At 36.2% G+C, this 26,720-nt stretch overlaps 1 protein-coding gene across 1 annotated transcript in view; it reads right to left on the minus strand.

Annotated features, from left to right (window-relative positions):
- The window catches only part of CNGB3 (cyclic nucleotide gated channel subunit beta 3), a 142,136-nt gene extending 126,602 nt beyond the window's left edge, over window positions 1-15,534 (minus strand). Inside the window, exons 1-2 of the mRNA XM_030839258.1 lie at window positions 15,424-15,534; window positions 12,000-12,081 (exon numbers count right to left, since the gene is read on the minus strand). Coding sequence (XP_030695118.1) covers window positions 12,000-12,081; window positions 15,424-15,534 — 193 coding nt within the window. The remainder of the gene's footprint in view (window positions 1-11,999; window positions 12,082-15,423) is intronic.
- Window positions 15,535-26,720: the final 11,186 nt, after the last annotated feature.

Genomic DNA, 26,720 nt, shown 5'->3' on the forward strand with positions numbered 1-26,720 from the left:
TTATTCTCATAACATTTGGATTAAACTAACTTTGAGTAGATCTTCACACCTTACCAGGTCTCTTCTAGACATTACCAAGCCCTTCTAAAATGATGCTCTATTATGACAAATCTAGGCTATTTTAGAAGTTAATTATAGCCTAATTTGCTTTGTGGATAAGCATTTTATTATAAAATAAATCTTCTATCATAGCTTTTTTAAAAAAATCACAATGCCTCATTCTGTTTTTTTTTAAAGAAATAATTTTTTCTCAAATAATTACCTGCCATACACCAATATTGGCTGAAGGTTCTGAGAATGGGCGTTTGAAGACCCTGCACATTTTTAAGGCAACTGAATTAACTTCAGTGAGATTATTTAGCACAGCGAAGGCAGCTGCCAGTGGGTAAACACAGGAGAAAAGGCTCACATAACCAAACTGCAGGAATAACTCCAAGTAATCATCAAAGGTGCCCGAGTAAGTTCCCATTTCCTTTTCCAGAAGGACCTGTTCATATAATGTAGCATCTATGTCTGCCTTTAAAGCCTGCACCTTCCTCTTCACCTGCACATGCTGCTTCTTTTGGAACCAGTAAGAAAGAAGAGATTCTACAATTTGGTTAAGGATTTGAGAGGTAATCAGGAGAGTAGCCAAGCTCTGACGCAAAAGCTTCATATCCCTCAGGACAAAGGCAATGTAGAAGAGTGAGGCAAAGCAATTTAAAAAGTTGAACACTAACACTTTCAGAATTAGGCGATTCTGGTAGGCAGATTCCAATCTGTGATTCTCCCATGAAGTTAAAAACTCCCATGAAGATGAGAAACCAGTTATTTCCATTCTTGGATTCCAGGCAGAACAACCTGAAAAAATACCCATGAGGACCTAAAACAAAAGGATCTCCATCAACTATAGTCAGTATGGGTGTCTTTTTATCCATGCAGCATGTTATTTGTTTGTGGGAACAGATGGTCAGATTGTTTGCATCATCCTCATCATGAAAGAGAAATCTAAAATACGTGGCAAATCTTGCTTTGGTATCTGGGTAAAGTTTTGTGAACTACGCATGGTACTCCCCAGCTTCACACATGGACAGCAGGATTCCCTTTTTTGCAGCTGCCCAAATGAATAGAATAAGTCTTTCTGCCAACTGTACTCTTTGCACATTGTGTAGCAATTGCCAGATCACATCAGTGCACTTGGTCAAATTCTTCCCTGGACTGTGTGCCCGTGGCAGATATCAAAGGGTTCTGATATGGTTGCTTTTATTGAATGTGCAAGAGTGAGTACTGAGTTTGCTCTCCACACACCTGGCTGATTCTGTCTCCAGCCTGGCAGCATCTCACTCTGGGCCTCTGTAATACACTTTCAGACTGTTTGACCCCCTGGTACTGCGCATGGTTGAGGTCTGCACAGGTGTGAAACGCATGCTTTCCTCTTTAAGAGAGGAAATAATTGATACAGAAAGCCATTAACCTTCCACATTTTATCACTGTCACTAAATAATTGCTGAAAAAGGAGGGATTCAAAGAAAGAAATTAATTTGGGAATAAGGTTGTTAATTATGCATTGGTTCAATTGGCCCTTTTTTGGATGAATGTAAAAAGAAGACCTAAAAATGCTTTCATTGGTTGGAATACCTCGTGCAGGTGATAATATCACTTAGTTAAATTTCTAATTCTTAAAACACCAAATACATTGTGGGCTCTGTCTCAGGAACAAATCTCCTTTTATTAGACACCAACAATACCTGAGTGCTAGATGTTAGATGAATTATTAAAGACTAAGTCTGAGTACTTTCATTAGATGCATAAATGATACTATTATTTTCATCTTAATGAATGAACATTTGGAGTTAAAAATGAATAACACAGTTTTAAGAAGTGTATGATTAATGATTATTTTCTGGCACCCAAGATTGTATTTTTGTCTCAGCTTGTGATTAATTTTGTAGTTGCTAGAATATATGTTTTCTTAGAATAATTTTAATTACAGCACCTTGATCACACTTGAAATTTTATTACATCTTTGTAGATTGTCAAATGACATGGAGGAAGTTGACAAATATTGTAGCAGTGCATACACAATGGAATCTGATGGAGTGCCTTAAATGCCATAGCATAGAAAAATGGAGTACTTTATACTAAGAAGTGCTCATGCAATCTATAAAAATCTAGAAGGAATCAGAGTAGGTGAGAGTTCTGGAAACTATCTTATTAGAAGAATGGTTGAAGAACTTATATTCTTTAGCTAAGGTATTGAAGACTAGCTAGTGACCTAGCAGTTATTTGCAATTCTTTGAAGGGCTGTTACGTAGACAGGAAAACAAAATTATTTCATGTATTCCAGAAGGCATAAGAGGGATCCATCAATGGGATTTACAAAACGGAAAAACAAACAAAACCCCAAACATTCTAACAACTCAACTTGTCTAACAGTGAAACATACATTTTTGTGAGGCAGCAAAAATCCCATTGCTGGAGGTGTACAGGCAGAAGCCTATGCCAAGAGAGCTAGGATGGGATCCTTGAACCTACTCAGAGGTTAGAGTTCCTCCAGGCAGCCTTAACATGCTAAAACGTCCTGAAGGAATTTTTACATTTAGGCAGATTTTGCTTTAAGGTACATCATCACAAGTAAAGAAATGAATAACTGCAAAGCAAAAAGAATACAGATCCATCTAAGGTAACTTTGGTACTGTGTCAGGATCAAGGAATCCTGTCCTCTCTCAATGGCATGCTTGTTTTCAGAGACCTTTTGTTGGGATTAATTCATCTAGAAAATGCATTTTACATACAGGTATTAAGGAATGTGGTGAGTTATTGGTACTGGGTACGGAAGAGAGAGCTCTAATCCTAACATCGCTAATTCTCTGGGGGACTCTGGATAAGTCGCTTTTCTGTAACAGTTTCCTCATCCATAAAATGAGGAATACTTTTGTCATTGGGATTTCTGTGAGGAGTAGATAAAGACTCCGTTCGAGAAAAATGCAATATAAATACAAAGTATTCCACCAGCCAGACTAGGGTAAATTAAAATGATCTTTTTTTCAAAAAATATACATTAACTCCTTCAGGTCTACACAGTATTGATGTATGTGGGGCATACAGGAACTTCTATTTACTTAAAAGAGTTCCAGGGATCAGGAAAGCAGAATGCGATTTCCTACAAATCAGATATATTCTTTAGCAGAAAGAAGACTAAAAACACAGAGTTTGATGTAATTGAATTATGCAAATATATTTAAATCATGAAAACTGCAAAAAAAAAATGGCATTTTATCCAAAAAAAAAGAAAAAAGAAAAAAAAGTGAAAACACCAACTTTGGTGAGTCTCAAGTTTTTAGTTTAAAAAATAAGTGGACACTGAGGTATTTTATCATAGTCTCCTCTTCTGTTTGATATTTAAAACAGTGTATGATTTCTCTGCCTAACTTCTCCTTTTAGCTGTTATTGCTCTCTCCATCTCTGCTGTATCACATGCAGGAATGGTTCCTGATTGTGCACACAGCTGGGCACCTGACCTGAAGAAGGTAGCGATCCATGCTGGCTGGTGACCCATATATATGGTCACCTTGAAGGCTCTGCCCCGTGGGAACAATGGTCGTTATCTAAGTCAGGTAGACTGCTCTCTCTGGAATATGGACTGGGAAAAGAGTAGATGGAAAGAGAGCAGTCCAGAGTAGATATATACAGAGAAACACAACAGTCTTGAGAAACGAAGCCATGTTGACTGTGAACAAGAGTCAGAGACAGTAATTAGTTCTTACAGCTGCTTCCATCCCCTGAACACTTTTTAAGTTCCAGTTATCCACAAGTTTTCTTACGATGAGCCCTTGCCACCCAAGGTGCCCTGATTATGCCTATGTCCCAGCATGACCTCAGCATGGTTGGGAATTTTCTTCATCGTTTCAAACTGCAAAGCCCATGTTACTTATCTTTTTTCTAGACTAAGTTTTCAGAAATTTCACATGCCAAGTTTATTCATTTCTCATTTCTTTTGTTCATCATCATATTAGGTATTAGTTTTGAATGAATATTTCTTATTGAGTTCTATAATTCTAATTGTATACTGTATAAGACTTTCTTTTGGGATGAAGCAGAGAAACATGCTTGAGTAATTTTGATAAAAAGTTTCATTCTTTTTTTTGCTGATGTAGTTTCTATATTCCCACCTTAGCCCTTGGCTGGTGAATAGGACCAATAGTCACAAAGTGGACTATACTGCTAAAATTAGCCATAGTAGTTCCTCTCATGCCTGCCAGTCTGTTTATATAGGGAAGCCTTTACTGATACTTGTAAATTAAATTTCAGTAGACAGTCTGCCTATTTTCCTATTCTACATAAGACAAGTTAAGTTGAATAAGTTAATTGTTACTACCAAGGACTAAAGAGTGGTCTCTTGTTTAAACAAGCTAAGATTTTCCCTCCTTTTTTCTCTCTATATTTTAAAATATAATATAATTTATTTTTTAGAGCAGTTTTAGTTCTAGAGCCTTTTTTTTTTTTTTTTTTTTTTGGTTTATTTGTTTTTGTTTTTTTTTTGCGGTAAGCGGGCCTCTCACTGTTGTGGCCTCTCCCGTTGCGGAGCACAGGCTCCGGACGCACAGGCTCAGCGGCCATGTTTCACAGGCCCAGCCGCTCCGCAGCATGTGGGATCTTCCCAGACCGGGTCACGAACCCGTGTCTCCTGCATCGGCAGGCAGACTCTCAACCACTGCGCCACCAGGGAAGCCATAGAGCCGTTTTTTGTTTGGTTGTTTTTTAGCTCTCTGGATGTCTGTTCAAACTGAGTTGGCTGAGATGCAGGCTAGGTCAGTTTGGATAGATGGTGGGGGACTGGCAAGGCCTGGGATGCCTCTGCAGACCTGGAACTGTGCTGAAACTGGCACGCTGGGATCTTGGTTGTGGAGAGCGATTTGGCTCAGAAGGTGCAGGGAGGACCCCACACTTGTAGTCTGTTTGCAACATAAAGTCTGGGCTGGAGAGCATGACTGGAAAAGAAGGGAAGACTAAGAGGATAACTAAAAACATCTTGTCGAGTGTTGTCAATGTCCACAGGTTTTAACTACATGGAGTACCTACATGTGGTAGGTTAGAGGCCACAGAATGGTAGTATGGGCTACATTTGACAAGAATTCAGTTTTCTTTCAATGATGTAAAATAAGGGAATATTTAAACACTAAAAAGTCAATGTTTAAAAACTGGGAAATTTCAAGTTAAGATTTGTATTTGCAGTCTCTCTAGACTGAAGATGAAATGTCTGGCAGCACTTAACCCTCTTCCCCGCATGACAGCTATTGGTCGGAGCCGAGTGACCTCTGGCTCTTTAGACAGGGCATACGTGATCCTCGTTTAAGCTATCTGATTTCTATCAACATTGGAATTTACCAACCTCGATGCTAAATGCTTTATGTATATTAATTAAATTCATACCCACAACCTAGTGATGACAGTATTATCCTTATTTTATACACAAGCAAGCTAAGAGTCAGAGATGTTAAATATCTTGACCAACTAAGGTCACACAAAACTAGTTAAGTAGCAGAGTAATAATTTGAATTCAGGGGTGTCAAACTCTGTTTTCTCTAGTACAAAATACTGCCTTTAGTATTAATTGTATGATTGTTTGGACTGAAAATGTCATTTTCTTAATTGTGACTTTGAAAGTGTGGAGTATTTTAAAGCCATATATGTTAGTTTTCTATTTCTGTAGCAAATTACCACAAATTTAATGGCTTAAAGCAACACAGATTTATTCACTTACAGTTCTGTAAGTCAGAAGTCTAAGACAGGCTGCATTCCTTCTGGAGGCTTTAGGAGAGAATCTGTTTCCTCATCTTTTCCAGCTTGTAGAGGCTGCCTGAATTCCTTGGTTCATGGTCCCTTCCCCCATCTTCAGAATGCATCAATCCAACCTCTGCTTCCATCATCCCATCTCCTTCTTCTGCCTTTGGCCCTTTTGTCTTCTTCTTATAAAGACCCTTTGACTACATTGAGGGCCCCTGGATAATGCAGAATAATCTTACCATCTCGAGATCTTTAATATAATCACATCAGCAATTTTTTCCCATGTAAGGTAACAAATTCATAGGTTTGGGGAGTTGGGGTATGGATACCTTGAGGGGCATTATTGAGCTTACCAAGCCATACAAGTTATGGGCACCAAACTTTGATCCACTTCCACACAAATAGAGTCACTTTATGGCATCATAAATCACTAGGTAAGTCATTTACATATCTTATGCTGGTACCAAAACATTAATTTAAAGAAACATTTAATGTAATATAAGTGAAGTGGAAGCCTAAGAAAAATGATTGTAATCAAAAGAGGACTTTAGTAAGTTATCTTTATTTGAATCAAAAATATGTTGCGCTCTTCATTTCTATGGCAGATATAAATTAAACCAGGCTCTGCAGAAGATAAGAGTTCTATAATCAGAAATCAACATCTGCAGATATTATGATATTGCACCTGCATGTTTTGAAGTGAAGAACACAGAAATACCAACCATGTATAAGAGGCTATATTTAAACAGTAATAATTTTGCTTTTTCAAAACAAAATATCTCAAATATAACTGTTATTCCTATTAAAGTTTCTGAAGACATGCTAAGTCTGCAAATTTAAATGAAACTATTTTTTTTTCCTTCCCACTCAAATAGCTCCTCTATTAAATGAAGTTTCCATGAAAGAGCTTTTATTACCAGCCAGGAAATATTAAGATTACAAACACACTTTGAATAGAGTATAACAAGAATAAGAATAAACTTGTAATCCCAAAGATGTGATTCTTGGTTTCATGTCGTCAAGGTTGTATTTTTATGTGAGAACTACAGATTTGAAACCATCACTATTATAAAATAACTCATAATATTAAAATCTCATCAAAAAATAAAGTACTTAGGAATGAACCTGATCAAGGGGGTGAAAGACTTATATGCTGAGAACTATAAAACATTGATAAATGAAATTGAAAGTGATTTAAAGAAATGGAAAGATATCCTCTTGGACTGGAAGAATTAACATTGTTAAAATGGCCATATTACCCAAAGCAACCTACAGATTTAGTGTGATCACTATCAAATTACTCATGACATTTTTCACAGAACTAGAACAAATAATCCTAAAATTTATATGGAACCATAAAAGACCCAGAAGAGCCAAAGCAATCTTGAGGAAAAAGAACAAAGCAGGAGGCATAACCCTCCCAGACTTTAGACAATACTACAAAGCTACAGTAATCAAAACAGTGTGGTATTGGTACAAAAACAGACATATGAATCAATGGAACAGAAGAGAGCCCAGAAATAAACCCACACACCTACAATCAATTAATCATCCACAAAGGAGACAAGAATATACACTGGAGAAAAGACAGTCTCTTCAGCTAGTAATATTGGGAAAATTGGACAGCTGTATGTAAATCAGTGAAGTTAGAACGTAACATCACACCATGCACAAAAATAAACTCAAAATGGTTTAAAGAGTTAAATATAGACACAACACTTTAAAACTCCTAGAATAGAACATAGGCAAAACATTCTCTGACAAAAATCGTACCAATGTTTTCTTTGGTCAGGCTCCCAAGGCAATAGAAATAACAAAAATAAACAAATGGAACCAAATCAAACTTTTATACAGCAAAGGAAACCATAAACAAAACAAAAAGACAACCTACAAGACTGGGAGAAAATACTTGTAAACAATGTGACTGACAAGGGCTTAATTTCAAAAATATACAAACAGCTCATACAACTCAATAATGAAAAAACAAACAACCCAATCAAAAAATAGGCAGAAGACCTAAATAGACATTTCACCAAAGAAGGCATACAGATAGCCAATAGACACACAGAAAGATGCTCAACATTGTTAATTATTAGAGAAATGCAAATCAAAATACAATGAGGTATCACCTCACACAAGTTAGAATGGCCACCATTTAAAGGTCTACAAATAACAAATGCTGGAGAGGGTGTAGAGAAAAGGGAAAACCCTCCTACACTGTTGGTGGGAATGTAAATTGATGCAGCCACTATCGAGACCAGTATGGAGGTTCCTTAGAAAACTAAAAATAGAATGACCATATGATCCAGCAATTCTGGAAATAATGAAAACACTAATTCAAAAAGATACATGCACGCCCTAATGTTCACAGCAGCACTTTTAACAGTAGCCAAGACATGGAAGCAACTTAAATGTCTACAGATGAATGGATAAAGAAGATGTGGTATATATACACAATGGAATACAGCTCAGCCATAAAAAAGAATGAAATAATGTCATTTGCAGCAATATGGAGGGACCTAGAGATTACCATATTAAGTGAAGTAAGTCAGAAAGAGAAAGACAAATACCGTATGGTATCACTTATATGTGGAATCTAAAATATGACATAAATAAACTTACTTACAAAACAGAAACAGACTTACAGACTCAGAAAACAAACTTATGGTTACCAAAGGGGTAAAGGGCTATGGGAGGGATAAATTAGGTGTTCAGGATTAGCAGATATAAAATACTGTATATAAAATCGATATATAACAAGGTCCTACTGTATAGGACAGGGAACTATATTCAATATCCTGTGATAAACCATAATGGAAAAGAATATGAAATATTCTTTATTTTTGTATAAATATGTATAACTGTATCACTTTTCTGTACACTAGCAACTAACACTACATTGTAAATCGACTATATGTCAATAAAAAAATTAAAATAACTCAAAATAAAACAGAATTATAGTTTGAATTATCTTGACAATTCTGTGCTTTTTTTTCCTTTGGATATGCAGAGTTGATTTCTACTGTAGGGTGTTTCTCTCTTCCTCAATACCTCCATTTGTTAACCAACAGTTCATTGTATGCAATGAAAATTCTTATATGATCTACAGAAGAACCTTCTACTCCTTTTGAAAAATTTGAAGATTAAATAATGCTATTGATAAAAAGATGTCAAGAGCTGGAGAGGGTGTGGAGAAAAGGGAACCTCCTACACTGTTGGTGGGAATGTCAGTTGGTGCAGCCACTGTACAAAACAGTATGGAGATTCCTCAGAAAACTAAAAATAGAATTACCATTTGATTCAGCAATCCCACTCCTGGGCATATATCCAGACAAAACTATAATTCAAAAATATATATGCACCCCTATGTTTATAACATTATTCACAATAGCCAAGACATGAAAAAAACCTAAATGTCCATTGACAGATGAATGGATAAGGAAGATGTGGTACATATATACAATGGAATACTACTCAGCCATAAAAATAACCAAATAATGCCATTTATAGCAACATGGAGGGACCTAGACATTATCTTACTAAGTGAAGTAAGTCAGAAAGAGAAAGACAAATAGCATATGATATCACTTATATGTGAAATCTAAAGTATGACACAAATGAGCCTATCTATGAAACAGAAACAGAATCAGAGACATAGAGAATAGACTGGTGGTTGCCAATGGGGAGGGAATGGGAGAGGGATGGATTGGGAGTTTGGGATTAGCAGATGCAAACTGGTATATATAGAATGGATAAACAAGGTCCTACTGCATAGCACGGGGAACTATATTCAATATCTTATAAACCATAAAGGAAAATAATATGAAAAAGAATGTATATATATATGTATATATATATACATGTATATATATATATATATCTGAGTCACTTTGCCGTACAGCAGTAATTAACACAACATTGTAAATCAACTATACTCCAATAAAAAAATAAAAAAGAGAAAGAGACAACAGGAATCAGAGACTACAAGTATAGATAGCTATTTCAAGCAGTCTTACTCTAAAGGAGAATATGGGAATGAGGCAATAGCCAAAGAGGAAGTGGAATCAAGAGAGGTGTCTTTTGGTTGATGTTTTGTTTTTGTTGAGGTGGGAGGGAAAAAAATGTCAAGAACACATTTTTTTTATTATATCCTCTTGGTATAGGAGTCTTACTATCTGTGGAAGTAACATATGTGTGTGAACTTTTATCAGAAATGGAGGCTTTATGATTATTAAATGCTTCTCTTTCAGTGATACATCATTGTAAACATTTTAAATCAGATAATCTAACAATTGAAGAGCCTAGCTTTAGTAATCAGTTAGGAGGTAGTATTAAACTGCATTCATGTTGAAAAACATTGTAGAACATTTACTTTGTTTTTCTTTCTCCTCAAGTAAGTAAATGATGACTGTTTAGAAGACACTATTTTGCTGTCTTCTTGGCTGAGATGAAAATGCAAAAGAAAGTGAAAAAACCCAGCTGATCTCTATAGACACAGTAAGTATTCTCTACATTCTAATCAGAACAATAAAAACCTAGATTTGTACTTCCAAATAAATAAGTAAATAAATAAATAAAATCAAGAAAACTAAAGTGAATTTTCTTCCCTTGTTTTTAAAAATATATTGTTGAAAGCGGGTAGAGAGGAGATCATGAAAATAGAAGTATGAATTATTTACAAAACTATATCTGTATCTTTATAATGTTACCCTCCAAACTGGGAACATATTATTTTCCTCCAGTTATTCAAGATTATTCTACATTTCTCTGCTAAATTGTTATTTTCTTCACATAGATTCTTTGTTTTTCTTTTAAATAAGAGCAGTCAAGTATAATGACAATGGGACCATTTCTTCAGCATTTGATCGTAGGGATATTCCTATAGAGGAATTTGTTTACTTACAACCTTTCTTGTGATTTGCTTCTTTATTTACAATCTTGCCTGTAATTTTCACGTGTTTCTTATTTTTCCTCCTTAGAGATAGAAATTCTGGCTAGCAAAAACTCAATTGTGCTTCAGCTCCAAAATTTGTTCTAGTAAAAATTATCATACATCTACCTTTGTCTAATAGATGAAAAGCAAAAACATTTACTCTAGTTTTGTAACAATAATTGTATGTTTGCATTATTTAACAGTAGCATATTCTGTTCTAGTGATTCTTCTATCATTTTTATGTTTTATTGGTGATAATGTAGTGTTAATACTCAGGAGAAATAGGAGAGGAGCTGGTAATAGATTTCATTAGATCCTACCAAATCAGATGAAGTAATTTAGATTTTGTCCTGCAGGCAATATTGGGCACTTAAGGCTCTTTAGAAGAGACTAACAGAGACGTGAGATCAAAATAATGATTAATGGAAACTAATCTGCTAATACTGTTGGGGATGGATGAAAAGGGGAGAGATTGGGTGAAAGAGTCCTAATCAGAAGAGATCACTTAGAGCCTGGGAGTCATGTAAGCATGAGTTACTAATAAGGATGGCATTAGTGGTGGAATTGGAAAGGAATGAAGTGGGTTTGAGGGCCATTATGAAAGGAGATCTGGTGACTAATTTCCTTTATAGAACAGCCTAGATAGAGGAATAAACATGAATTAGGTTTTGAGAGACTGAAAAAATAATAGAACCAGGAATAGAAATAAATCAGGAGAGGGCGCTTAGTTGAAGGGGAAGATAAGGAATTAAATTTTGGACATGCTTTCTTTAGGATGGCAGCAGAACATACAGGTATATTTGTCCAGTGGTTACTTGGAAAATATTGGACAGGGTCTTAAAAAAGAAATTGGTCTGATATGAATTTGGAATCATCAATGTAGAAGTGAATGTGGTAGCCCTAGGAGTAGATAAGATTTCTAATGGAGTTTCAAGGGCGAAGAGAAGAGAACCTTTAAACATGTATAACCCACATCTATTTTAATGTTTTTATAACACTTACCTGAAATTTCATTGTTCGCTATACACTTATGTTAACACAAATTTGGCCCATATTCTTTACCACTGTATCTCCAACCCACAGAACAGGGCCTGGCATGTGGTAGGTGACAAAAAAGCGTCTATTGAATAACTGACTGAATGAAGAAATAATTTTTATAAATATCCAGATCTTCAAATAATCTCAAGTGTGACCCTACATAATTTACCTAGTCAAGGACAGGTGTTTCATCAGACAATACATTTCAGAGAAATATACATTTTACTTTTTAGGTTTTTTTTCTGCAGATTTGGGTTCTTACCTTGAATTTTGGTGTATGACTCTTCAGCTGAAACTGGAGGCATCTTGGTTTTGAGAGATTTCTTTTCATTTTTGTTTTCTCCCTTTGAGAAAAAAATAGAGATAGTACATGTGATTTTACATAAAATGAAGTTGAATGTAAAATATAAGAGTTTTTCATTCCATAATCAAGCCAGTCATTAAAATTGATCATTTGTTTATGATATACTAAAAATGATAATTCTTGCACTTAAATGAATGTTCTTGGCTCTATTATTGAATAATCAACTTCAATCTCCACAGTTTGTTGACCACAGTCTGTTTTTTTCACTGTGGTTGCTGCATCTCCCAGGCACATGTTTCTCCCAGTTCTGGTTCTAACTTCCTACAGCCTGGTTCTAACTTCCTACAGCCATAGCATTGGTCCCAGTCTAGGTCTTTAGAGGTAGAATGTAAAATGATGGAAAGAAGAAAGTACCTTGGTGTCTTTACTCATAGCTCTCTTTCTTTTACATTCCATGATTTCATTTGCATCTATCTCATCATTTATCTTAACATTTAAGCTTTCCTTTGAAATGTAAGTATATCTCACTGGATGTGGCCAGTGTATACCTGAAGATTTTCCCATGGGGACAGGGTAAAATAAGATATAAGGTTAGAGCATAGAAAGTTTGGCTCCCAAGCTGCTCACAGCTGCATAGGGGGAACAAACACACACCAGTGCAACTGACATGAAATGTTATCAGTGATGACACAATGTTAGTAGATGCTAGGGGTGGGGCATAAAGGGGAGTGGTCAGTTCTTCTGGAGTTGAAGGTAAAGGAAGGACACTATTCAAAAGGAAGTGACTCCTGAATTTACAAATCAAGATGAGATTTTTGTTTTCCAGATGGACAAGGCATGGGAAATATTACAGGCAGTGGACGTATGTTTAGCAAAAGCCTAAGATGTATATAGGTGAAGGGAGACTACAGAAGTGCTTGGAAGGGAAAAAGGGTGAGAAGATGAGGCTAGTGAAGTAGGAAGGGATTTTGAGAGTCTTTTAAGCCTTGATGTGAAGTTTGACATTATTTTCAGACACTGTATGTCAGAAACATTTTAAACTGGAAAGCAAATTGATCAGATGATTTAATTTAAGACTCATATGTGTTAGGCAAGGCAGGTATTATTATTCTTATATTATTGAATAGGAAATTGATTAAGTGGTTAGAAAAGTATGGATCCCTGGATAGATTATGAAGTAGTGATAAAGCCTTCTGACTTCAATCAAATACTTTTACATCATGCTATTCAGAAACATTTCCATCATAGTTTTATTGTACATAAATGTAGTTTTATGTGAATAGTGTCTTATTCTGGAGTATGAGAGAGAGTTTGTACTAGTCTGAGTTTGCAGTTTTTGATTTCATGGTTATTGACAAATTTGAATTACATATGATATTTTGGTTTGAGAATTAACTATTTAAATGACACTTAAAATACAATGTAAATTGATTTTTTCATTCATAGATTTTTATAGGACTCAAATAATCGATTTGTATTTCAGAAATATGTTGTTTAAATGTCATTTTAAAATGTTATATTCTGTAGATGAAAAGAGGGTTTTAACTTTGTGTCATTTTTAACATTTAGCATATTTGAAACTGGAGAAAAACTATTTTTCTTTTACCAACATGTTACTGGAAAGAGTAGTTGCAAATAATTCCCCAGTATGACTTTTAAGATATGTGATGCCAGCAGACTTCCAGATTAACATCCACAAATTATGGCTGTCAGGAATGGCACAGGATGTGTCTAAGAGCTGCCCTACTTGTGTCTAGTCTGAGTAGCTCTCCAATATTAATGTTTCTGAAGGAAAGACAACTCTCTAAGGAGTTTCTGCTCATTTTGCCTTCTGTTTTGTATCAATATAACCTAGTGATTTAGCTCTCAGGAACTAAAGTCAGATAGAACAGGGTTCTGATCCAGACTCTGCAATTTGTAAGTTGTGCGTAAGTAGCAAATTATAACAGGGCCCATGAGAATTCAATACAGCAGTGCTTGGAAAGGGATAGCACCTTGCTTGGTACATAGTAATTGCTGTTAGCTACTATGTTCTCCAAGAGAATAATGTATTAGCTATTTTTATGTGCTCTGCAGGAAAATAATCATGATGGTAAGTTGGCATACATCACTGTAATGACTTTCCCAGAGAAAAACACAAGGCTAGTTGAAGGGAAGTACCCAGCTCAACATTTGTGATAGTCTATAAGTTTTTAAACATATAAGTAACTTTTAAAGTATGAGATTATTTATTTTGACACAAGTATTAGAAAAGTCAAGGGCACTCTCATAAAGAACATTCTCCACTTCTTTCCACTGCAGAAACAGTCAATGTTAATCAGAAAAGGAAGGCAAATTTTCTAGGGCCAACATTAGGTAATCTCGGTATTTTTTATACTCTAGGCTCATTTAAACCTGAATCATTAGACCATGCTATGCTAGTCCCTGAGGTACCTTCCTGTTTGTATTTGACATCTCTCATCCAGTTCTCCTAGATGTGAAAATAATTCTTGCTCTAAAAATCTTACATAGTGCTTTTAGGTAAATCTAGTGAGCAATTCATGAAAATTGTTCTATAAATAGCTGTAAGTGAATATTGATCATATAATTACCATTTGGACTTAAATCTGTCATAAGAACACAAATTATTAATAATGATGATGATAATAATTACCACTTAGGAATTCCCTACTATATGCTTTATCTATACTGTCTCTAGTTTGTATACCAAGGCTACAAAGCAGGTATCATCCTCATTTTATAGATGAACAGACTTAGAACTTGTGCAAATATTTGTCCAGAGAAGGGTTCCTCCACTTTGGCAACATTAAAAGTTTGAACTGGATAATTCTATGTTGTAAAGGGCTCTCCTGTTCATTCTAGGACATTTAACAGCATTTCTGGCCTTTCCCCTTTAGATGACAGTAACTTCCCTACCCCTGGGCTGTGACAACCAAAAATATCTTCAGACGTTGCTGATTGTCCTGAGTGCAAACTACTCCCTATTGAGAACTCCTGGTCTAGAGAAATTACTGTTAAAATGCAGTTTCCTAAGACCGGGATGTTTGACATTCTCTGTTGGAACTAGATCATATAACCAGTTTAATATTTGAGAAATGATTTCATTTTGGATGATGGTAGAAGTGAAAATCAGCAAGGAGAAGTCTTACTTTGCTTTTCCAAATCATAATAGGGTCTTCTAAACATTTATTATTCCATTCTAAAGCCAATATATGCAGTATGTATAAAATGATAAGGATAAACCCCAAAGACAAACAGTCCATGACCCAGATGGTAGCAAGTAAAACTGCAGAGAAATCACACATCATAGTGTTTATTCAAATTCCTCCCCAGACAAGAAATGATGAGAATCAAGACTGATTTAGGGATGTGGGGAGCATACCTGTCTCGTGGGTTGCTGTGACTCGCTGCTTGGATCAGAACCTTGTTTATTCTCATCGCTCCCATCACTAGGCTTCACCTTGTTGAATCTTATTGTCAGGGATTTAAACATCTTTAAGGTGGTTCTGAAAACTTCTGTTTTTATGACCCTGTGTCTGGAGGTAGAGAAATGTACTTTGTTTTTCTTTTCATTAGTAGACAAGCCAATTAGTTGCTTAATCAGGATTTCGTTCTGGTTAATTCCTAGAGGCAACTCTCTAGCTAGTCAGGGCTTTGGCTTAAAAGCAGCAAATTACTTCTGCTTGGATGATTTGAATTCTGTTTATGAACTTTAGAGAGTCAAAATACCCCTGTGAATAACTTATAAGTGAGAATTAAACAAAACTTCATTGTTGATTTAAATTGTTTAAATGATTGTTTAAATGTGATCACATTACCCATTGGTTTGTTTATTTTTCTTTCTTTCTAATTACCCACCCACCTATCTCTTCTATCTAACATTTGTCAAAGTACTACAGGCAAATGATGAAAAAACAAAATGTGCATAAAGGCTTATAATATAAAGCAACTCTCCCAAAGTCCTCACATGTAGTTCTGTACTGTGAAGTAACTACTTTTTCCTTTTTCTGTTCTTCTGGTGATTCTTTTTTTAATTAGTATTTTACTATTTGATTAGATTAATGATGTTCTTGGAAAATATAGTGAAAAATGAGACATAATGCTTTGCATTCCCAATAGCCTAAACATCCACCTCAGATTCATAATGATAAATACATTAGAATTAAGCAGAGAGAGTATATTAGTTTGCTAGGGCTGCCATAACAAAGTACCACAGACTGGGTGACTTAAACAACATAAATTTATACTGGAGGCTAGATGTCTGATATCAAGATGCCAGCAAGGGTAGTTTCTTCTGTAAGCTGTGCGTAAAGGAACAGTCTCTCTTCTTGGCTTGTGGATGGTCTTCCTCTTCCTGTGTCTTCACAGTGTCTTTACTCTGTTCATGTTTGTGTCCAAATTTCCTCTTCTTGTAAGGACACCAGTTATATTAGATTAAGGCCCACCTCAGTGATCTTGTTTTAACTTACCTCTTTAAAGACTCTATCTCCAAATAAGGTCACATTTTGAGGTAGGGGGATCAGAACTTCAACGTGAATTTTTGAGGAGATACTATTCAGCCCATAACAGAGAGACAGTATGTTTGATGAATATCACTTTGAGGAAATGTAATTCATTGCTCAGAAGCAATTTGTTCCAAAATTTCTTACAAGTTTACTATTTTCTTACAAATTGCTGAAATATTATGAAAGCTATCTATGTGATTACTAGTTTTCTAAGTCTAGATAATTCTGTTGGATTATTAATTTCATAAATTGTAAAAAAAATATGTATCTTTCTCCAGGATGAATTTTTTTCTCCGATTCACACTTTAACCAATAAGCCTAAACTCCTTGAAGGAGGACACCATGCATCACTTATTTTACCACCACAGATCCTTTATACGGAGTAGAAACTCAAGCCTCTTCTGAATAGAATTTAGTTGAAAGCGCTTTAAGAGATCTGACAACTCTAGTCCTCACTTATATCTCTGCTTTAATTCAAAACTAATTAAATATATTACACTTGCAGCATTTAAGTTTATGCATTTCTTAATACTTGGCACCACAATATGCCATTTCTTTCACTAATGTTTTCCTATATCTGTGTCTTCTCCCTAAATAGATGGAAAGATCATTACCATCAGAACTTTGTTCTGTCATTTCTCTTAGTATCACCTTGTCATCTACTATAGTATCCTTTCATTGTATCTGTATCATTTTAAACAGGTATGCAGAATATTCTAATACTTCTTTCACAATTTGACTGGCTAACATTTAGCTGTTTTTGAAAAAAATATTAGAGTTCTGAGAAACTCAAAATCTTGTAAAAGGTCCAAGTCACCAGAGTCTACAGCAGAAGTCTATGAAATTGCAGTGAAGAACTCTTCTTTTTCTTTTTGGAAGCTCAAGATCAAGGGAGGAGTAGAGGAAGGTAGGATCACAGTCTCTAAGAGAGCCATGGAGCTCTCATTTCCATCCTGGTAGTGACATATCTACTAGATGCAAGGAGACCCCAGTGTGAGACCTTAACAGCATTTTGATTATTAAAATACAGTTATCAGGGGCTTTCCTGGTGGCACAGTGGTTGAGAGTCCACCTGCCGATGCTGGGGACACGGGTTCGTGCCCCAGTCCGGGAGGATCCCACATGCCGCGGAGCGGCTGGACCCGTGAGCCATGGCCGCTGAGCCTGCGCGTCCGGAGCCTGTGCTCTGCAACAGGAGAGGCCACAACAGTGAGAGGCCCGCGTACCGCAAAAAAAAAAAAAAAAAAAAAAAGATAAAATGAGTATTTCAATTGTAGAAATTTATTCTGCTCTTTTAAAAAATAATTGAAGCAATTTACATAATAGAAAATGCTCTTTACATGAAATGAAAATTTTTTAAAGTGAGATCTTGCTTACTACATGGAGTTCCAAGGACATTAAAATACTAATGAATTAACTACCTCTTACCTGTTTTTATGGATAATAAATATTTTATAGAAATGTAAAAAAGTTACTTAAAAAAAAATCCAGGCTTCCAGTTGGGGGCATAAAAATACTTGCATATTTTGACAAGAATTGTCAATGTTTGGCCCTATTAATTGGTGGAATCTTACTCCTTAACTTGCCTTATTTTAAAAAGTAAAATTGACTTGAATTACTCCTGTTTTTCCCCAACTTTATTGAGATATAATTGACATGCACCATTGTGTAAGTTTAAGGTGTGCAATATGATGATTTGATACACATATATACTGCAAAATGACTATCACAATAAACTTAGACAACACATCCCTCACCTCACATAATTATCATTTTGTTGTGTTATATGGTGTGAACGTTTAAGCCCTACTCTCGTAGCAGCTTAACAATACAGTATTGTTAACTATAGTTACTTTTGGTGGTTCTTTCTACATTGTTAAAAAACTCTGCTTATTCTACTCTTTTTGTGTGTGTAAATTTAGACCCCAAACCTGTGTGAGGCACAAGTTCAACATTAAGAATTGTTAAGGATAACTTTATTTTCCTACCCAGAGCCTGGACAAACTTCCTTGATGCTTTGTGACATTGGACAGAGTTTCTTTTTCAGTCCAACAAGGATGCACTTTTTTAAGGGGGTCTTGTCTTTGTTTTTGTTTGTTTTTTTAATGGGACCTCTTCTCTTGTGCACTTTCCAAGTAAAACTAAAGACTTTCAGCACCAAGACCACCCTCCACACCCTCCACACCAGGGCAGCCTGAGTTAACTCATCTAATACTTCTTCCCTCTGTATTTCTGCAACCTGGGGATTTCCTTAAGATAATAGTTATGCATTTTAGGAAAAGAATACAAAAAAGAATATATAACTGAATCTCTTTGCTGTACAGCAGAAATTAACACAACGTTGTAAATCAACTATACTTCAATAAAATTTAAAAAATAATTATGCATTTTAAAGTATATTTGTTGTAGAAAAAAATACAGAGGAAAAAATTTTAAGGAAGAATTTTAATTTAGTTTTTCATATTACCAAAATCATAAGTCCTTTACTGATTTTTAAAAGAAATTAAAAGTTTTAATTTTAGATTCAATCCTTTCATCAAAAAGAAACATATAATAAATAACTTGATTGATTATGAATATGACTTAATTTGTATGTCTTGAAAATACAAAATTACTTTTGTTAAAATATGGGTGTTCATTGTTTTAAAAGGCAAAGTTTTCTTTTTTGTTACATTGTTGCTTCAGAAATAATTCTGAATGAATTATCAGATATGTATGGGGTCATTTTAGGAACTTCTCAGATAATCCTCTAAGCCTATAGTTGATTATATTTTCAAATTTAGGATATAAACATCAAAGGAAAAGTTAGCAGCAGGATTGTGACTGATTCTCTCCCTTCCTGGGACCCTCAGAGGAATAAAAGGCCTCATCAGACCTCTTTGTAAATCTGATCATGGTATTTACTCATGGAAAGATACCAGGGAGTCCCTACATATGAAATGTGTTCAGTAGGACATTTTTGGTCTGTCTAGATTGGTTATTGCAAATAAGCCTGTAATTTACTTATTTATGTGGCATGGTGGCTGGAGATGGGTGAAGGAAATAGTATGTAAGCTTTGCAAGGACATGTAAAATGGAGATGTCCTCAATCCAAACTGCTTTCCTTTTGTGAGAAATACCTTTGCCTACTATGCTCAAAAACTCCTTGTACATCTGAAATCAAAGTGTGCCAAAATGCAGGAGAAGGTGGACAGTTTTAAATGCTGTGTCTGATGGTTTTGGGTTTTTCCCAAAAAGGATATTTTATCTCTGTCTGACAGTGGCCTGTATCAATTGAATCATTAATGAAGTTTGGTGTGAGGTAAGCTCTATGATTTTGGGGGAATCTGCTTTGACAACTCATCCCTTAGGATTTATCACAGGTCATAAGAAAAATGATACAGATATTAATTCAATCATCTTTATCAATGACTTAAAATACTTCCAACATCTTGATTTTTGTCAGTAGATTGGTATCAACATGGGCATTAAAATTACAGATGAATACTTTCACATTGTCTAGATCAAGGGCCTGAAAGTTCAGAAAATGGGCAACTGGAAAGAATTCTAGAATGAGAGATGTGAATTTTGGCTCATTCTTTTTCACTGGATGGATGTGTGAGCTAAATCGAATCTCTTGCCTTAATCTGGATATAAGGTGGGCAAAATAATATTTAAGCTTCCTTCTAACTCTAAATTCTGTGATTCTGTGTTCTACAGAGAGGCTTTCCAGTGAGCAAGAAGAAGACAAGGGAAAGAAGAGGGTTTCTTTGCTGGGTGAAGTGGCTACTAGAATTTCACCAATTGTCCTCTAAGTTTTTGTGCAAAGTTACTACATTGCTGCAGTAGTGACTGCCAACATGAATAAAAGCAATCATTCTCCAATATAAATCTGATCATGTGGCTAGATGAAGGCCCTCAGTGACTCCTCTTGCTTTTGGCATCATGTCCAAACTCCTACCATGACATTTCAGGCCCTTTATAATTGATCCTTGCCTAACTCTCTGTTTTCATTTATAACCCCCACTTCTTCCCACTCTCAGCTCTTACCATAATGAAATTAACTTGTGGTAACTTGAATTACTCTACTTTGTCTTACCTCTATCTATGTCTTTGCTCATAAGTACTTCTCCTGCCTAAAATGCTGTTCCACGCCTTGTGTATCTAGCTTAAGCTGGGTATTTTCTTCTCCCACCTTTTCCCCCTTTCCTCTCAACAGGTGTGTATTTAATCCCTTCTTTGTTGTCCTGATTGTAGCTTGTGCCATATGCACACCTGAATTTTATCAATTCTCATTTTTAGACCATTTCCAGATCTCTTTTTCCTATCAGAGAGTAAGCTTCTTCAGGCTGAGACTATGCTTTGGCCACCTTCATATCCCCTTTGTCTGGTTCTAGGTACTCCATGCATATTGGTTGAATTAATGATGAGAGAATGATGGTTTAGACAATCTTTTAGTTCAGGATTAATAATAAAGAGATTCTCTGTGGCAGAGGCAGCATGTAAGAAGTGGAGAAAACTTCTCTGGAGGACAGAGATGTTATGGTCTTGTTAACTTTTATCAGTAGTCATTGTATGCAAGACTTCGTTTTAGGCTGAGAATGGGGTGGGTTAAGAGAAGCATGCATAAAATAATGGTGGATTTTACAATAAATGGTGTTTTAGATTCGATGAATATGGTTTATAAGTGGCACACAGTAATATTTTATATATAACTTTAACTTCTATGGTTTTGTGTTGTTCTGCACATGTATATTTGTAAATATCTATACAAATATATGTAATTATAAACATGCATACAGATGGTAACAAAGCCATACTAAAATAAAAAGAATCATCAGGGGCTTCCCTGGTGGCGCAGTGATTGAGAGTCCGCCTGCCGATGCAGGGGACACGGGTTCGTGTCCCGGTCTGTTTAGTTTCAACAGAACATTATCCATCATAACAATGTTGTTTGCATTAATCTTACTGATTTTTGAGTTTTATGTTAAGTTTACAAATAGGTTTTAGCTTTATGGTTATAGAAAATATACAGGCAAATGGAGTCTATATCTAGTTCCAGGTTTGAACATATTTACATCTTATTCCTATAAAATTATTCAAATAAGCGATGGAGCATCCATAATAAAGTTTCCACTTAATAGATATCAAGTTTGAGTTCTAACTTTCTTTGGAATCTTTATTGATCAGATTTCAGACATTCCCATTGAAGAGTGATTTTGAATGAGGAGGCATTCCTAGTAGTTCTAAGGTCACAGCTTCCTTTGCTCCTGAGAGGGGGATGGGTTGGACCTTCCTTCCTCCCTCCCTCCCTCCCTTCCTTCCTTCCTTTCTTTCGGCAGACTATTGGAAATAAACTACAAAATCAGCTAAGGTTGTATGGTTGAGTCCCTTTGTTGTGCACCTGAAACTATCACAACATTGTTTATCAGATATACTCCAATATAAAAAAAAACATTAAAAAAACCCCCAAACAGCTAAGGTTATATTTTCCATTATGTCTACCAAAGAAAGTAACATTTAGATATTTTTCTGAGATCATTCTGAATTAAATTTAAATAATCTGAGTATTATTGCAATAGGAGAATAGTAGCCACTAAATTATAAAGGGAATGACTGGTTTACAGTAGATAACCTCAAGCAATAACTTGAATGGAAACAATAGATTTTTTCTTTCCAGGTTTTGGGGGCTGTTCTATTTTTAGGATAGGATCATAAATTGATAATAAGTCTGAACTTTGACTAAGTCCTGAAAAATTCACTGCACTGAATACATCATATTTAGTAAGGCAGGGAAGTAGATAAGTTATGAGCATTTTTTTCACTTATAAGACTTTAGAGGAAAAAGTATTGGGCACATTGTCAGGTCACCTGTGAAGCCGGTTTTGGCCCTCATCCACAAAACAGAAGATAGAACAACAAGCTCTTAAGGATTTGGGGAAGATTACAAAAGATAATGAATATGATGACATATAAAAGGTACCTGGTAAAAATTAAAGTGCTCAACAAATATTTGTTAATTGAATAAAACAAATCGTGTTTCTGGAGAGCACTAAGATTTAAAATGCTCTGCTTACTAAAGTATATAATTTTACTGTGCAATAAACATTTGAGTTCTTTCTGTGTTTCAGGTACTCTGCTAGCTGCTGTGGGGTATATAGAGATGACTCACATATACCCTGTGACATACAGAGATTCTTGAGAGATATATGAACAATCCCAATTCGCCTTCTCTAATGGACGAATGTGAGTCATGTTATAGTAGCACAGAATAGCAGGTGACCGAGTCTGCCTAGGTGTAAGTGGGCAATAATCTGGAGAGTAAATCTTTTCAGAGGAGTTAATGCTCACAATGGGTTTAAAGGAGGAGGAATTCACTGACTAGAAGTGGAAAGATGAGACACTCCAGACGTAGAGACAGCATCAATTAATGAAGGTTTACAGTAAATGGCAGTTAATGTAGCCAGCACATTGCCCTTAGTAGACACGTAACAAAGCTTTATTAAACTACTGGTGAATATTAACAATAAATATGACAGTATATATTTTTTTACATTAAATATTAGCCATAGTCCATATTATTTCCAAGGGGGACCAAAGACACTGATTTTATGTTCTTTTCATTTTTGTAGGGTTAGCAAAATGTTAAGTTAAAAAAATAAATATCCAAAGAAAACTTCCAAATGTTTTTTCTTGAGTTGATGACATTGACTATTTAATGATCTTACAAAGTATATTTATAACAACTTAATTTAGAGAAAATTTTCCATCATAAAAAATATATATAACACTATTTAGAAATATTTGCCAGTGTGATTTTATGTGATGACAAATTTAGAGTAGGTATTTTTCTTGATCACCTGTGGGTTTAATGCGACTCAGCTGACATGAAGAATTTCTCCAACTTAAGTGATTTTAAATATAGTATTTCAGTGAGTAGAAATGCTCTCTGTTTCTCTGATTATAGTATTTTCATTGCTTCTAATTTATAATTAAAATGCATGAGCAGCAAATGTAACAAATATTAAGGGTAAAAATACCTTCAGGAAATTGTTAATAACTAGTGGCATCTGTGACTATTGAATGCTATATTGGTTTAGACTGTGACTAATAGAATAAATATTTTGAAAAAAATCCTTATTGTTAGTATTTTATAAACAGTAATCAGGTCATGATGTATTTGTTATGTGGATATGGATGGAGTAACTATGTGAAGTTTCCTCATTCTTTTACAGTCTTTTACAAAGTTGATTAGCCTGTTTTAGTATTTGGTTCTAATTATGGACTATCATTGCTTACTTATTTATTTTTTATCATCAAGTGAGCTAACTGAAAGCACTTCAGTTGATTGAACATAATGATCTACTGTTATGTAAGGAGATTAATAGTGCATTTCGTAAAGAAGATTGTCTATATACAATTAGCTCCCTAGCTAAGCTGGTTTTAACTGGATTTTTTGTTTTTTTTATATTCTAAATTTATTGGTGATCTAAACCGAATGTTTTAGGAATTTTCAAGCTGTACTAGGATGTTCTTAATTCTAATAAAAAATACATCCAGCTACTAGTGAGGTGGGGGTTGGTTTATGAATAATAGCTGTTGATTACCTCAATAATAAAAGCAAATATATTAATCCTTGACCCAACATGAAGATGTTATTACTTTTCAACACTCGAACTTACCGACAGTGAAAACTTTATTGATTGCTTAGGTGTGAGGGATGAATGTAATATATAGCAATTTGAAAATCTTCTGAGAATGATTATTAGTTCTTAATTTAGAAGCCAGAATCCATTTCACGCTTGGGTCTTAGCCTTATGGTTCCTACAGTCTGCTGGATGTTTAATTTGAAATGCCTATACGCACTTCATGATCAACCAACTTAAAAAACGAAATTATCTTCTTTACCACCAAAGCTTCTTCTGATTTCCTGTTTTATTAAAGGCAGTATCATTATTTTAGTTCCTCCCTTATCCTAATTATGTGAATTATTTATTTATTTCTTTAATTCCTCCTTTACAATTTCTGCTCTTATCCTTTCTACTTCATTCCCATTTTCACCATTCTATCTAAGCACTTAGAGATTGCTTTATTATTGTAATAACTTCTGGGTTGGCCAGTGGAAGCTGTGAGTAATGCATTTGGAATCCAGATGGTTAGCTTGTGTATGTGGAGGAGGGAGAATCTCACCGCTGAAAGGTAATGAGGAGTCCCGTAGAGCAGTTATTGGAGCAATGTTGTCCATATTTTTCTGTAATTTCAAAGAAGTCACTGGTTTCTTTGAATATAAGTTCTAAAATTGATTTATAAATATATCTCATTGAATCTCCCAATGCAATCAGTAGAAATTTAAAAATGAACTTATTTTGAAATAATTTAAAATTTACAGAAAAGTTACAGGGACACTACAGGTAAATCAGTATCTGCCTCATTAACATTCCCCAACTGGAATATATTTTACTGCATTTGTTCCCTCTCTGTCTCAGTGTTTCTCTGTATATATACTAATTATCACATTCTTTTCCTAAACCATTTGAGTGAAAGCTGCAAACATGATACCTTATCACTCCTCAGTCTTCAATGCATGTTTCCCAGAGATTCTCCCCTACATGACCACAGTTCAGACCTCCAGATCAGGGATTCGACATTGATGTAACATTGCCATCCGATCCACAGACTATTTAAATTTTGCCAACTGTCTCAACCATTTCCCCTTCCCTTCCTGGTCCAGGGTCCATACAGGATAATGTGTTGCAATTAATTGTCATACCTCGGAGGAGCTTCAAGATGACAGAAGAGTAAGACGTGGAGATCACCTTCCTCCCCACAAATACATCAGAAATGCATCTACAGGTGGAACAACTCCTACAAAACACCTATTGAACACTGGCAGAAGACCTCAGACCTCTCAAAAGGCAAGAAACCCCCCACGTACCTGGGTAGGGCAAAAGAAAAAAGAAAAAAACAGTGACAAAAGAATAGGGACGGGACCTGCACCAGTGGGAGGGAGCTGTGAAGGAGGAAAGGTTTCCACACACTAGGAAGCCCCTTCGTGGGAGGAGAGTGCGCGTGGCAGAGGAGGGGAGCTTCGGGGCCGCGGAGGAGAGCACAGCGACAGGGGTGCGGAGGGCAAAGCAGAGAGATTCCCGCACAGAGGAGCGGTGCCGACTGGCACTCACCAGCCCGAGAGGCTTGTCTGCTCACCAGCCGGGTCGGGCGGGGGCCGGGAGCTGAGGCTCGGGCTTCGGTCGGATCGCAGGGAGAGGACTGGGGTTGGCGGTGTGAACACAGCCTGAAGGGACTAGTGCGCCACGGCTAGCCGGGAGGGAGTCTGGGAAAAAGTCTGGACCTGTCAAAGAGGCAAGAGACTTTTTCTTCCCCCTTTGTTTCCTGGTGAGCGAGGAGAGGAGATTAAGAGCGCTGCTTAAAGGAGCTCCAGAGACGGGCACGAGCCGTGGCTAACAGCGCAGGCCCCAGAGACAGGCATGAGACGCTAAGGCTGCTGCTGCCGCCACCAAGAAGCCTGTGTGCGAGCACAGGTCACTATCCACACCGCCCCTCCCGGGAGCCTGTGCAGACCGCCACTGCCAGGGTCCCGGGATCCAGGGACAACTTCCCCGGGAGAACGCACGGTGCGCCTCAGGCTGGTGCAACGTCACGCCGGCCTCTGCCACCGCAGGCTCGCCCAGCACTCCGTGCCCCTCCCTCCCCCCGGCCTGAGTGAGCCAGAGCCCCCAAATCAGCTGCTCCTTTAACTCTGTCCTGTCTGAGCGAAGAACAGACTCCCTCAGGTGACCTACATGCAGAGGCAGGGCCAAATCCAAAGCTGAATCCCAGGAGCTGTGCGAACAAAGAAGAGAAAAGGAAATCTCTCCCAGCAACCTCAGAAGCAGTGGATTAAATCTCAACAATCAACTTGATGTACCCTGCGTCTGTGGAATACCTGAATAGACAACGAATCATACCAAATTGAGGACGTGGACTTAGGGAGCAACGATATATATATATATATATATATTTTTTTTTTTTTTTCTTCCCTTTTTCTCTTTTTGTGAGTGTATATGTGTATGCTTCTGTGTGTGATTTTGTCTGTATAGCTTTGCTTTTACCATTTGTCCAAGGGTTCTGTCTGTCCGTTTTTGGTTTTTTTTTAGTGTAGTTTTCAGCGCTTGTTATGATTGGTGAATTTGTTTTT

The sequence above is a fragment of the Globicephala melas genome, chromosome 17 (genome assembly GCF_963455315.2).
Source record: "Globicephala melas chromosome 17, mGloMel1.2, whole genome shotgun sequence".
Classification (NCBI taxonomy): Eukaryota; Metazoa; Chordata; class Mammalia; order Artiodactyla; family Delphinidae; genus Globicephala; species Globicephala melas.